Raw genomic sequence first — 14,699 nt, 5'->3', positions numbered from 1 at the left:
ACATCTTAAAGTGTGTTTCTGGTTAATCACTTTTTCTTCCCAGTTATAAACATTGTTTGTTCATCATTGACATTGAATTACATCTTCAGCATACCACATGTCCGTTTCCAACCAGAAAGTTTTTAATAAATGTTTGTCAGTTAAAATGTCACTATATTACAGCATCTTGAGTCAGATCACGATTACTCAGGTAAAAAGAGGAACCAAAGAAAAAACACTTGTATTCAGGAGACCCAGTATATGGCACAGCAAGACTAAAGTGCATATATTATATTTAAATACCCTGTAAAGTACACCTTAAGGGGAGGCTGCTAAATAATGCTTGCAATGCCTGCATTGCTCTGGACATTGAAAATAGAGGCATATTTGATAATTAATGAACCTTTACACATTTGGAAAAATGAGAATGTATGCGTAAGTACTGCATAAACAGCATGCCCACATGTTCAGGGAGCTTACCCAACTCTGAAGCTTACAACAGTCATTCTTTTTAGCCTTGCAACCAGGGAAAGATGGAAAATCTTAGTCTATATAAAATTACAATAATTGCAACAGAGAATATATGAGGAACGTAACTAGTGGTCACAGTACTAAGCATACTAAAAAAAAAAAAAAAGGCTGTAAGAGAGCATGGAGAGAGGTTTGGTAACGGGCAGAACAAAGCACAAGGGAAAGTGAGGGCAGCCTTATCTCCTAAACGAAATTCACACCTTGGAGCCGGCGTGCGCACTGGTGCAGCCCTGTGCCCACGCAAGGCTTTATGCTGCCTAAATAAAAACATTTTAAATTTGATTTTCGAGTAAACTGGATAATCCGCAAGCCTTGAGAAGCTCCGGAAAGGAAAAAAGTTGGGGGGGGGGGGGGGGGGGGCGGTGGCGATACAACATGGGATCCTGACTATACGCTCGTCCCTCACGTTAAGCTTTCAGACGTTCGTACCCTCCCGTTTGTGTCCGTTTATCACAGGCGTTTGTAACAACGTGTTTCCTCTTCGTGAGAGGTTCACGCCCCACCCCCCACCCTCGGGCTCGGTTGGCGCGCGCTGCCCGCTCCTCCGGTCAGAGGGGCGGGACCTCCTTCTTTTCCTTAAAATCCGCTCCGAAGTCCTCGTAGTGCCCCGGGAGCTGCCGTTCCCGAAGCGGATGCTGAGCCCCACTCCCAGGACGGGAGCAGGGGGAGAGCGGCGGCTGCAGGCGGGTAGCGGGACCGTGGCGACCGGCTGCGAGGGGAGCAAAGGGGCGCCCGCCCGCCCGCACCGTCCCTTGGGGTCGGCGTTGTAAAAAACTAAAACAAGCGAGTGCCGAGGCTCCAGCGGCCAATTCGGATTCGTGCGCGTTCGGGAGAGACGGCAGCGCCCCGCGGTCGCGCTGCCCGGCACAGCCCACGCCACGCGCCTTCCGCGCCGGCCCTGCACCGCCGCTCGCGCCCACAGCCGTCCCGTGGAGCCCCTGATTGGCCTCTGCCCGCCCGGCGCAGAGTCCTGGCCAATGGGCGCGGCGCCCGCCGATCACGACGCCCACTGAGGTGTGTGTCCCCGGCATCGCTACGCCGCTAGGAGCCGGACATACTGCCAGGAGGGCGTCAGGCGCATGCGCACACCCGGCCCTGCCGGGGGGCGGCCAGTCCGCCCACACGCCAGGGGGCGCCGTGGGTCGGATCGGCGCCAGCGGCCGGAACGCACGCGTCAGGCGCTGCCCCGGCCCCGCCGCGCGAGGAGCCGCCGCCGATCCCGCCCGGAGCCTCTGCCCGCCTCCGCCTCGCGAGAGCCGCGTGAAGCCCCAACCGCCGCCCCTGCCCGCAGCCCCTCCGCGGCGGAGCGCCCGGCGCCATGCCCAAGAATAAAGGTGAGGCGCCCTCCCTTCTGCGGCGGTCCGTCCCTTCGCCGTGGCGACGAGGCCCGGCCCGGCCGCGCCGGGGAGGCCTGGGGACGCCCCCGCGCCGGCCGCTGCTTCTCACGTGGGAGCCGCCGCGGCCTGGTGCCCGCGGGCGGGGCGGGGAGGGGGCGGAGGAGCCCTTCCGGCAACCCCGCCGTGCCCACGGGTCCCTGCGGCCGCTTCCCCCTCCCCGCTACCAGCCCTTCTCAGCCGTGAGTCCCAGCCTGGCGCCGGTACTGCGCGGCCCAGCGACGTGCCGGAGGCCTCTGGGGCCTGGCCGACCGGGACGAGGAGGCCCTGGCGGGATTGGGCTGTTAGGGGTGGCCGTGCCCGCCGCCCCTCGGGGGTGGCCGCTGAGGAAGCGGCGGGTTGTGCGTGCTCCTCCGTGCGCTCGCTGGGCGCTGCCGCTGCTCCCCTTGTCGCTCACCCCGCTGATTAATGAAAAAGAAGAAGAAAGTGAGAGAAAGGGAACAGCAGTTTTTTGTTACGGGGCGGCGGGGGGGGGGAAGTAGGAGCTGGTCGTCTGCGGCTTCATGAAGAGCATCTAATCTCCACGTATGTGCCTTTTAAAAAGGGCATTTTTGCTTGGAGCATAAGCTTCCCTCTGAGGATTTCAGGAATTTCAGCACTACCGTACCCCCCTCGGGTTATTATTCTGCTCCTTGGTGGTTAGGTGCATAAGGTTATCCCACCGTTATTTATGAGGTATTTGGTAGCAGCCATCACAAAAACTGAAAATGGCAATCTTGTGCAAATCCTTGTTGAAGGGTACTGTCGCTCCAGAGCAACCAGGACATCTTAAATAGTGGAGGCTCTAATCTTTTAATTATGATGTTACTACTCAGTTTTAAAAATAGAGCTAAAAATCACCAATCAAAAAATCTAGATTTGGATAAGATATTCAAAACAACCATTTAGAGAACAAGCACAGAAATCTCCATAAGTCTGATTATTTGATTCACTGTATTCCCAGATAGTAATACATGCTCTTTGTTTTACGTCCTGTAATTTAGGCAAAGGAGGTAAAAACAGGCGACGAGGTAAGAATGAGAATGAATCAGAAAAAAGAGAACTGGTGTTCAAGGAAGATGGGCAAGGTGAGTTTTTAACTATAGTACAGCAATGCCATTGTTTTCAGTCAGATGTTGTAAGTGATGTACATTGGAAATTTATACAGAACAGCTGGATGTATGAGAAATACAAAAGTTATTGTGTGAAAGGTATTCTTATTGGGTTTGTATTTGAATTCTAAATGACACAGTGAGTGCAGGAGGAAGACATTAGGCAAAGGGAAATTTTAAATAGCTTCACCACTTAAGAATGAAGCTTGCCTCTCCTTGACGTTATTTTGATGCTGTGTGTAATACAGTATGTATGTAAACATTGCCCAGAAATCCCTTGAGTTGCTCTGTGTGAGGATCTGTAAGCAGCTGTCTTGGCTGATGTAGTTCAGTGTTGCCAGTAGTTATTCGTTGTCCCTTGGATGCACAGTTCCGCTTTCTGTTTTATACCAACTATACCTTTTCTTGGATCCTTTGATGAGCTCTCTGAAGTCACTGGCCTGGCAGAACAGTGACATCTCGCTTCTACTTTTCCCTGATGGTTTGGTTGAACTGGCTTCTGGGTTGGGATGTCTAACAATTACTGAAATGAGCAATAGGTAAGGTCCATACTTGAACGCTGTCAGGTAAGGTAAGCCACAGGAGTGTTCAGCTGGAGGGTGATGACTAGGATTCCCCTCTCCTTTGCCTGTTAGCGACAGTGATCTCACCTGCCTTTTGGCTTACCCTGTCTTGTGTGTCACATACTTGTGGTTGCTCACATACATACGAGTACTTGCCTAGTGACCAGTTAATCAGGTGCTTTGTTAGAAATACAGGAAAGGAACTGACTTAAATTACTGTAAAATAAGTGACCACTGAACTAATTTTTTAAGCTTTTTCTGATATTTTGTCACAGCTATAAGCAAAAAAGAAGTTGATTTTGATGCACCCATGAAACTTAAAATCCTTTTCAACTCCCAAGCAAAATCTACTGAATCATAGAATCATTTAGGTTGGAAAGGACCTTTAAGATCATGAAGTCCAACCATCAACCTCTCTCTGCCAAGTCTAGCTCTACACCCTGTCCTTGAGAACCTCATCTGTGTGTCTTTTAGACATCACCAGGGATGGCAACCCAACCACTTCCCTGGGCAGCCTGTTCCAATGCCTGGCAACCCTTTTTGTGAATAAATGTTTACTAATATCCAATCTGAACCTCCCCTGGCACAACTTGAGGCCATTTCCTTTTGTCCGGTCACTTGCTACTTGGGAGAAGAGACCAACCCCCTCCATGCTACAACCTCCTTTCAGGGAGCTGCAGAGAGCGATAAGGTCTCCCCTCAGCCTCCTTTTCTCCAGGCTGAACAGCCCCAGTTCCCTCAGCTGCTCCTCATCAGACTTGTGCTCCAGACCCCTCACCAGCTTCATTGCCCTTCTCTGACATCTCTCCAGCACCTCAATGACTTTCCTGTAGTGAGAGGCCCAAAACAGAACACAGGATTTGAGGTGTGGCCTCACCAAGGGTGAGTACAAGGGGATGATCACTTCTCTAGCCCTGCTGGCCACACTATTCCTGATACAAGCCAGGATACTGTTGGCCTTCTTGGCCACCTGGGCACACTGCTGGCTCATGTTCAGCCAGCTGTCTATTAACACCTGCAGGTCCTTTTCCACCAGGCAGCTTTCCAGCCACTCTTCCCTGAGCCTGTAGTGCTGCCTGGGGTTGTTGTGACCCAGGTGCAGGACCCGGTACCTGGTCTTGTTAAACCTCATACAGTTGGCCTCAGACCATCAATCCAGCCTGTCCAGATCCCTCTGTATGGTCTTCCTACCCTCCAGCAGATAACACTCCCACCCAGTTGTTTTTATCTGCAGACTTACTGAGGGTTTACTTAATCCCCTCGTCCAGATCATTGATAAAGAGATTAAACAGAACTGACTCCAGTACTGAGCCCTGGGAAACACCACTCGTCACTGGCCACCACCTGCTTTTAACTCCATTCACCACAGCTCTTCGGGTCCAGCCATCCAGGCAGTTTTTTATCGGTGAAGAGTATGCTTGTGCAAGCCATCAGCAACGATGAAACATTCTCAGTTAAAATTCTCATATGGTTTGTTAAACTACCGAGCTTGTGCTAAGTAAAGATTTTAGAATATTGAAATGCACCTCTGGCTATTTGGGAATTTTTTTTCCTGGTGTGTGTAAGTGGTCAGATAATGTTATTATTATAAAGCTTGTAAGAACAATAATGTTGTGGTTCTTACGAACTTTATTCTTTTAGTTAAATGCAAACTTTTAATAGTGTGTGTGAAGTACTTCAGTAGTATTTTCTGGAACCTGGTGAGGAAAGGAGATAAAATACAAGATGAGAGATTGAGGGTAGGTGTTGAAGAGAAGCTTCATAGTTTTCAGATGAAGCCTGATACTTGCCTTTCAGACAGTTTCTGGGAACACCAGAACATGTTGTTTCAGGAACAGCATTTGTTTCCACAGAGCCTCTGCAGAAGGGATTCAGAGTATCAATGGGGTGTACAGAATGTTCTGCTTTTTCCTCTTCCCGCAATGATAGCACAAGATTTTGTCCATTAGGACAGGCACCGTCATGCTGTTATAAACTTTCAAACTCTGACTTTCTAGCTCTAAAAATTATCTGTAGTAAGCATTTTGGAGGGAACAAAAGCATAGATACAATCAAGGATGAGCAGTGCTTGAAAATGTTAATGTCAACAACAATATGAAAACTGCGATACATTCAGTGGCCTGTGTGGCCAGCTGCTTTCAGCCGTTCCTGTTTGATAAAATGTTACAGCAAATTTTGGTTACAGTGGCAAAAGCTATTGGTTGTTTCATGAGGCTGTATTTGTTTAAAAGTTTTGCTATATGTTACCATCTCTTTCAGAATATGCCCAGGTGATCAAGATGTTAGGCAATGGAAGACTGGAGGCCTTATGTTTTGATGGCGTGAAGAGGTTATGTCATATTAGAGGGAAACTAAGAAAAAAGGTAATTCCAAAGCGTTACAGTAAAGAAGAATGGCATTATGCAGGATATGTAATTGTAAAAAATTATGTGTGTAGCTCATTACAAAAGTTAATATTTCTGCTGTATTTAATATACTAAACTTACTTTTTTGATAGTAAACTAGTTTGTTCTGTTTGTATTGCCAGCACAATGCAAAATGCCAGCAAAAGCCAGGCAGTCTCTGGCTTTTGAGAGAAGCTGGTAATTGAAGGGCTGCCTTTGGATGTGCACATTTCAGGGGGGACTTTTTTGCCTGTTTATGGCATAATAATTTTTCATATTCTAGAAACTTATATGTATAGGAAATATTTAAAAACTCCATAATTGTACATGAGGAACTTGATAACTATTTGGAAAATCAGCATGTTATAGCTGAGACTAGATCAGTACTTAGCTTGGCAGGAGAACTTCAAACAGGAAGATTGACTCCCAGCATTGGAAAATAAAGGTGTAAGAGGGTTTTCCAAAGCCGTATTTTCGTATGCTACTTCCTGAACAGTAAAGAATCAGGGTTTGGTACCCCACTTAGTTTGATCCGGGGAGAAACTGAATAATTATCATCTTCTCGCTGGGTGACTTATCTGAATGGTTCAATAAGGGTGGTTTCAGAAGGTTTCTTTATAGCTTCCTGCAGGCACCTCAGATGCCATAATTTCATTGTCCACCTAAAGTTCCCAAAATACTTTTGTGCAAAGCTGACCTACAAAAGTTCATACCTTCAGGGAAGTCAGGTGTATGTGTTTGCCATCTTTGCATGGTGTTCCCTCTTGCCCTTGTCAAATATTACAGCTTTCTGTCCTCTGCTGGTGTATGGTATGGAGGAGGTCCTCTCAGTCTGTTCCCAATAAAAACAGACATTCACTGTGTTCATTTGGGATTGTTCCACCTCTCTGTTTTTGGAGACCAGTGAACGCTCATATCTTAGTATCAGTGTGAGCCCTGCTCGCTGCCTGTAATGCACTGCAATAAGCTGTTGAGGGTGATGGAAGATGTATAGTGATAAATGCTAGGTGCTGCAGAATTAATTTCTTGCTACTGAAAGCATCACCTATCTATTCCTCATGTCTCAAAGAAAGGAAAGCTCAACTGAAATGTATTTTTATCTCCAAAAAAATCAAGCTGATGTGAGATAGAACTATTGTATGCAATTAAATTAGCTTGTGCTGTTTTGCAGGCTTCTGGCTTTGGCTTGACTGATCAACATAGTCAGTTGCTAGAAACAAATCTATTCATTTTCTTGTGCTCTTCATTGTGCTTGTCCATCATCTACTTCATCAGACCTTTCTTTTGTTTTTGCCCTTGTAGAGCTCTGTTGAGAGGGTGGTGGCTTGATGCATTATTTCTGTTTTCTCAGAAGCTGTGACTTCATAACCACCTTGTTGGCTAGAAGCTCTACAAAGAAGTTTGATTTAACTTAGTAATAGCTCTGTAATGTGAAATAATGTATCTATGAGTATTTCTAACACTGGTTTTGCTGTTAAAATATGAAACTGGATATTTCCAGTATACTGGTTAGAAAGTGAAAATGGGGGCTCTAGTGAAATGTTTTGTGTCCTTCAGCAAACCAAATTGTGCTGTTTGACTCTTGTGTTATACAACAAAAATTGAATTCCTGCAATATAACATATTTTCTCTTCCAGGTTTGGATAAATACATCTGATATTATATTGGTTGGCTTAAGAGACTACCAGGTAAAAATGCAGTGTAATTTGCCAATGAAGAATGTTTTACAAACAACTTTATTTAGTGTTAAATTGCAGCACGTATCATAAGGAAACTCCCATCTAACTTTGAATATGTATTTAGTGATGCTAAATCATGACTTCTAGTTTCCTTGTATTACAGAAAGATTGTCATAAGTAGATGACAAATCCTGGTTCAACTTGTTTTTCTGAATTGCACCATGAGAGTTTGTGAGAGAAGGTGCTTATTGGCGTAACACCTGACCTTTTTTTTCCAGGTGTAGCTGTTTGATGCTTGGATCCTGTGATATAATGGAGACTGAGTCAAGCACCAAACATTTTTTGTGATAATGTGAATTTTTGGTAATGAGAATTTTGGAGCCTTGATTTTTAGCCTTTTACCTTAAGAGGCCAGTTATCAGTGGCGAGTTTCTACTTAAATTTCCAAAAATGAAGTAGCACAATTTTACCTAATGTAAAGGTTAATGGAAAACAATTGTCATATTATCATTAGGTAAATGCTTTTTCATGAATGTTAGTGTTGTGTCATCAGTTGTTTGAAGACCGATTCTGCTTCTGAAATGTACATTAGAATTGTAAGACATTTAAGATATTGTAATTTACTGTATATATGGAACTACTTCAAACTAGGAAGTTTCGACACATTCTGACTAGCCACCAAACACCTCACCATGTGTGTTCTCTGAAGAAAGATTAGTTTCAAAGGCATGAAACTGAACTTCTGAAATTAATTATAACAGGAGAGAATAAAGTTATCGCCCAGAATAAATCGAGATATTCTACAGATAAGGATTTTTTTACTTCACATTTAAAGGAACTGAAGGGGAAGGAGGAACAAGATATTATTCTGTAAATAACATAGGTGTTATTCTTCTGTAAATAGTATTGGTCCTGTTCTTTAAATAATGTAGGTGTTACTAGTCTGCTGAGATTAATAGGGAGGTTTTTTTCTCCATAGATGACTAATAAATTCTTATTTAGGATAACAAGGCTGATGTTATTCTAAAGTACAATGCAGATGAAGCCAGAAGTCTGAAAGCATATGGAGAGCTTCCAGAACATGGTAAGAATCTTTTCACTTCAAATTGAAAGTTCATATTGGACAGGAATATTCAATCTATCTTGACTTGGTGTGAGTGCACTCCTTAACTTTTCAAAATTACATTTTAGCTAAAATCAATGAAACAGACACATTTGGTCCTGGAGATGATGATGAAATCCAATTTGATGATATTGGAGATGATGATGAAGACATTGATGATGTAAGTAGTAAACATAGATTCTATGTCATATGCTTGAAACTATCATCTTTGGCAATAAGCTGCTTTTCCTTGGTTTAGAGCAAGTAAAATAATACACTGATGTTCAGAATAGCTCACCTTCTCAAGGACTGCTTCAGAAAGTGGTGTAGATGTATGCATGGCAGCTTCCTGTTCTCTCTGTCCTGCAACCCTTCTCTAGCAAATGTATGCTTAGGGTCATACTCTTAAAGTACACATGGAGAGTAGTCTTGTCAAAACCCTTAAGATGCCTAAAAAAGAAAATCAAAGTCAGTTCACCCCAAAGACCTAGAGTTATGTAGCAGCATCCATTCAAACGATTGTGTGTGTGCGCGCGCCTGAGGAGTTGCAGTTAACACAAGTCGATGACCACATGTGGATGTGGCTGGCTGTGTTCGTATTGAAGGAGCTGAACGTAGCACTTAGTATTGCTCTCTGAAGTGCAAGCTTCTTACAACAAGCTTGTGATGGAAAGCGAAGTAAAAGATTTAGGAAGGTTTTGCAGACTGCTGGGATTTCCTTGCGTACCCTGCTCAGTGAGCCAGAAAGACCTCTTGGTCGACTCCTGTGCCATGTGAGGCAGCTCAGTTGAGGCAGATAGAGCCATAAACTCCATTGGACACCAGCTGCTGAAGCAAGTGACAGGTTATGTATGTGTCTTGGCAATCTGCACAAACAGGTGCCGGTTTCACCTCTCTGATTCCTCTGTAGTTTTAACAACCTGACTATCTAATAATACGTAGAGAAATAATTGAGATATTTTTGTTTTTAAAAAACCAAAGACTTTAAGTCTCCATTTTTGTTTACATGAAAATCATAAAAAGCTGCATTTTAGTAGTTAACAAAGTCAACTGTAATCCTGAATTTACAGATTTTTCACAATCAGTTGTGTTAGTACTTACCACTAAGCCACAGTAACTGACCACACTCTTAAATTGTAGGAGTAAAATTGTTATAGTTCAAATTATATAGTAAATTGCAGAAGTAGATTCTGCTGTGAAATGTTTCCTAAGATGATGCACTTCATTTTTCAGTTGAGAGATGACTGTGTGCAGGGTCAACTGGCTGAGAGGATAAGTAGTAACTTACTGAGCCAGTGAGTTAACTTAATTGGATAGACTGTTCTAAGTATATTATTATGTTTTAATTCTTCATCTTTTTAGTCCTCTCTCTCTGAGTTAGTAATGTGACTGATTATCTTTAAATGCTCACTTTATTTTGACTACTTTGAGGTTCTCAATGTATGATGCATTAGATTAAATATTTTTAAAATACCAACAATGGTGAATTTCTATTCAGGCTTCTTAAAATTTCACTTTTGACTTGTCAGTGGTTGAGCTTACTGAAGTTTTAGCTTAGTGAAGCTAGCAATAGTTTATAATACTGCGTGCTTTTAATAATGAAACTATTGTAAAAGTCAAAGTGATAAGTAGCTGTAGGAATATTGAAATAATAAAATCTGCAAATTAATGGATCTTTGTGTGGGATAATGTATTTAAGTGCATAGCTATGATTGTTTTTAAGCTTCTGTCAGCTATGCAATATTAATGTCGTGCTTTAAGAAAGGAAAAGACATAAAGAGATAGAATGTGAATGACCTTTCTGAGGATCATCCTAGTCTGCCTAGAATGAAGTGCAGCTTCCAGGGTCATAGTTAATGTGAAAGACTTGGCGGAAGCTTTCCGCTGTTGCCTGCGTCAAAAGATTGGTTAGAAAACGGTTCATTTTTGCCACCAAATCAGCTTGCATAGTCACTGCTTAGGGAAGTTATCTTTAAACTTGATTTTGTTTTCATTTTTGAGAAGCATGGTCTCATTTATTTCTGCAGTACTTATGCATAATATTGGCAAAACTGCTTTCCTGCATAATTGTGGTATTTTGATGGTGGTGAGGACAGAATCACAGGACGTAAGAGGAGTCGTCTTTCACATGTTAAGGAAACGGGATATGAGCTGAGGCAAAATCAGTACTGTACTGAGTTCAGGAAGTCTCCTGTTGAACCATAAAAGTAGCCTAAAGACAGAATTGTTTGATGAAAAAATGCATGTGAATTAAATACATGGTCTGATGTTTTGCTTTTCAGATCTAATTTGGAACAGAGGTTTACATTCCGACGTTTTTCCTCCAAGGATTGTTCTACATTGATATTTCGATTATTTTTTGGGTGAAGTCCCTTTCTTTTAAGAAGACTGAAAATTCTCGGTAAAGAGTGTAGTTTGTTACATCAAAAGGATTTATTTTCAATGTTTGTTTTAAAGTATTTATATTTCTTTAGAAATGGATAATGCTGGATTATCACAAAGGTTCAATGAAACGCCACAAATATTTTGTCTCTTCACCAATTAGAGCTTTTATCTCTGGATGTAAGTGAGATACAGTGACATGGGCTGTAAAAGACTGCATTCCCGCTTCTGCTTTCATCACTACAATTCCAGTTAAACTTGTATTTTGAAATAAAAGTTGTTTACCCTGTAATTATCATGGATTTTGATTAAACACAAGTACCCAGTTGAGATTCGTATCAAATCATACTATGCAGTGTTTGTCCTTATACCCCTTGCCTTGATGTTAACTTTGAAAAGATTTTGATAATATAAAAGGAAGGCAGAGATCTGCATTTAAATTCATAATGCATGATGAATCTGCTTTTCACGTCTAGTAGCATGCTGCTATTTTTATACTGATTTTGATAATTAAAAACACTCATTATTTCAAAGATGTAAATTTGCCACAGCGGAGGGGTAGGGGAGAAGGAAAGCTAAAAATTAGCAGCATCTCAACTTTGCAGTTGAAAACTGTCTTGCATTCAGAGCTCTTGTAAGTACAGTGGTCAAGCTGTAGTTGCAGAAGATGAACACTGGGTGGCACCCAACTTAACAGGGATACAATACTACAAAACGTTAATAGTTGGGTTTGTGCTGAAAAATACATAAACTAGTTTTTCCCCGAAGCGAATGCTTAACATTCTTGATATGTTAAACATGTAGAATATTTTTACATTATAGAAAAGGTTATGTTTAGAGTTTTATTTTCATCTTAAATTTTCCATACATTGTAAGGTACAACTTTAAAGGTTATGTGAACTTTAAATAACAATATAAATGAGAAAATTTCTGTTAAATGTAGGAAAAGGATCTTTTCATCCAGAATAAATCACTGAAACAAACTAATGGAAAGATTCTTCTCCACCTTCAGACTGGAGGAGTCAATTAAGAAGCTGAATAAAGACTAACATCATCATGCAAATATTATTTTGTGGTAGCCTTAGTTTCTTTGTCTTCAATTATGTATTTAACTCTGAAAGCAGGTTAATGGAAAACTTCCTTTTGTGCCATAAAAATCTGATTCTTGACACTTGTATTCGTTATACAGTCTTTTTGCTATGATGTAAAGTGACTACCCCAATAGATAAAAACAAAATGGCTTTAAATATGGAGTGGCCTCATTGCTTTATATGATTTTTAAGGAGAAGTTTGGGGCTAGATTTGAACTTCCAGAGCTTTTGCAGAAACATCTCATTTACTTTTTTCTTTCATTATAGTGTCTATTTTCCTTATGTGGATCTGGTATCTTATTCTAGGGATAAGGATTTCTTAGTACTAAGTAATTTTGCCAAATGTTTCATGGATTTTAAATATCTATTTTAAATATCTATTGTACAAACTTGCTAAATATTGAGAAAAGATACTGCCAACATAGCATTCTTACTCCACTGATCTTCCAAGTATATCAATTTACTGTCTTTATGTGCCTAAAAGGTTCAGTTATATCAAGCAACATAAATGCTGTAATGTTTCAGACTAAGGTTTATAAACCATTCCCAAGCTCGTTGGTTTCCTCAACATACTAAGTAGACTATGAGCAGCTTGGAAAATGGTTAAAAGCTCTCAAAACTGGTCTTGATGTGCAAGTGCAGACAGTGTCTGTTCTTTCAGTTGTGCTAACAGAAATGTTGGTGATCAAATTACAATGAATGTTTACTGAAGATACAGTTATTATAGAAATGATACTTGCCAAAACCAATCTTGTACATGTGGGAAAAATGTAAAGTGAATGGTCGGTGGTAAGGAGAAATACAAATGATTGTAGTGCTGTTGTAAAGAACTTATTTCACTGGACCTGAGTTCCCCAGTATAACAGAGACTTCACCTATGGGACAAAAATGAAACTGTTCCTGGCAGAATTGGTCATGGTTTGCCATGAGGTTCCTTCCAATCTTAATTGCTCCCAGGCTCACACGTGGCTCACCCTGAACTCTGCAAAGTTTTTAAGGAAGTTTCCAATTTAATTATTAATTTATTTTTAATGCTCTGGCTCAGCACCATGTGGTTCCTACATATGAGCTAGACTGCATTGCCTTCCTTGAACACACTTCCTCATCTTGTTTCTCTGACCACTCCTTTCATAGCCCAATCTAGAGAGTTTTAAATTGTCCCTCCTTGCTTCTCTTTTCTTTGGAAGGGAAAAACAGCTTGCACAAGTAACTCTCTTTTCAGTGTCTCCAGCTAAAGAACAGCAGTAGAACAGCAGCTGCCAGGTAGAGGCTTGCAAGACTGCAGACACTAAAGCAATGAAAGGTGCTCATCTGAGAGAGTATTTTCTAGACAATTTTTTAATAACTCTTGTTTGAATTTGGGAACTGCTGCTCACTTTTTATCTATAGTGTAAAATTGAAAGTAAAGATTCAAAAATTAATTTTCTGCAGCTAAAGTATAAACTTTGTGTTCTCTAAGATGTTTCTTACTTTGAGGTCTTCTCTGCGATTAAAACTTTGAAACATGATTTTTGTTCATTGTTTCAAATCTTCTTTGTCTCATCACATTATAGTAGGGGCAGCTGTGCATTTGGTTGGTTGGTCCTGATGCTTTTCCACCCTAGTCCTTTCCAGATATAGTCCAGACACACTAATTGGAAAAAAAAAAAAGTACATGGGGAAGTAAAAAGAAAAAAACACCACCTCTCCTTATGCAAGAGGAGGAAGAGCTAGTAAGCCATGATTGTTGAACTCCATGCCATTTATTTGTTACTGCTGATAGATTATATCATATGACTCTGTACTGTATGTGCTAGTATACATATATGTGGTACTATATGCTAATGCCACATGTATGTGATAGATGCCATACATGTATATGGTAACATATATACTCACACACACTTCAATTAGTATAGAGTATACAAGCTGGTAGAGATGAGGCTGGCACAATAATTGCTCTGTAATCTGAGTGATGTCTATGAATGAAAAAGAGCCAGTGACTGAGTGGGACAGGTCGCTGGGTTTGGTAGTCGGCTGTACTGCTGTCCAGGTTCTTCGTGATGAACGGATGGGGCTCGTGGTCTTGGTTGTCAACCAGTGCTGGGTTGTTGCTCCCCTAGGCCCTCTGGTGACAAGGTAAGTCCTGTTTTCAGGTATGTTGGGGTATTGACTGTTCCTGCTGTTGAGTGAGATCCAGTCTGAGCCATAATTATTTGCTGTTTACTGAACATTAATATCATGGGACTTGAATGCCTCTATTATATGGTTCAGTAGAGGACTCAAGCCATGATTTTTGTCTGTGCAATCCTACAGGCAGTTTGACCACTTCACAGAAGTGAGGACTTGAAAGTTAAAATCATTGTGGCCCTCTGAAAGATGTGTGGGAAGAAGGAAGTATTATTTTAAATCATCTTGGAGCAGTCTGAGTGCAGCTTTACTTGTCCCTGTAAACTTGAGGCCTGTTGCTGGCTTTTGTGAAGGTAGCTGTTGCAAATGCTTTCTCATTTTGACACAAAACAAT

The 14,699-nt window shown here is 41.7% G+C and overlaps 1 protein-coding gene across 1 annotated transcript; it reads left to right on the top strand.

Moving 5' to 3' along the window:
* Window positions 1-1,661: 1,661 nt before the first annotated feature.
* On the top strand, window positions 1,662-11,397 carry EIF1AX (eukaryotic translation initiation factor 1A X-linked). The gene is made up of 7 exons (XM_080349295.1): window positions 1,662-1,844; window positions 2,888-2,971; window positions 5,818-5,921; window positions 7,580-7,630; window positions 8,624-8,705; window positions 8,813-8,904; window positions 11,006-11,397. Exons 1-7 carry the CDS (start codon window positions 1,829-1,831, stop codon window positions 11,009-11,011), a joined length of 435 nt encoding a protein of 144 aa, XP_080205421.1. The 5' UTR covers window positions 1,662-1,828; the 3' UTR covers window positions 11,012-11,397.
* Window positions 11,398-14,699: the final 3,302 nt, after the last annotated feature.

Source organism: Nesoenas mayeri (assembly GCF_963082525.1).
Source record: "Nesoenas mayeri genome assembly, chromosome: 1".
Lineage (NCBI taxonomy): Eukaryota > Metazoa > Chordata > Aves > Columbiformes > Columbidae > Nesoenas > Nesoenas mayeri.
Note: the sequence above shows the minus strand (reverse complement) of the source record. Positions and strands in the feature narration are given on the sequence as shown.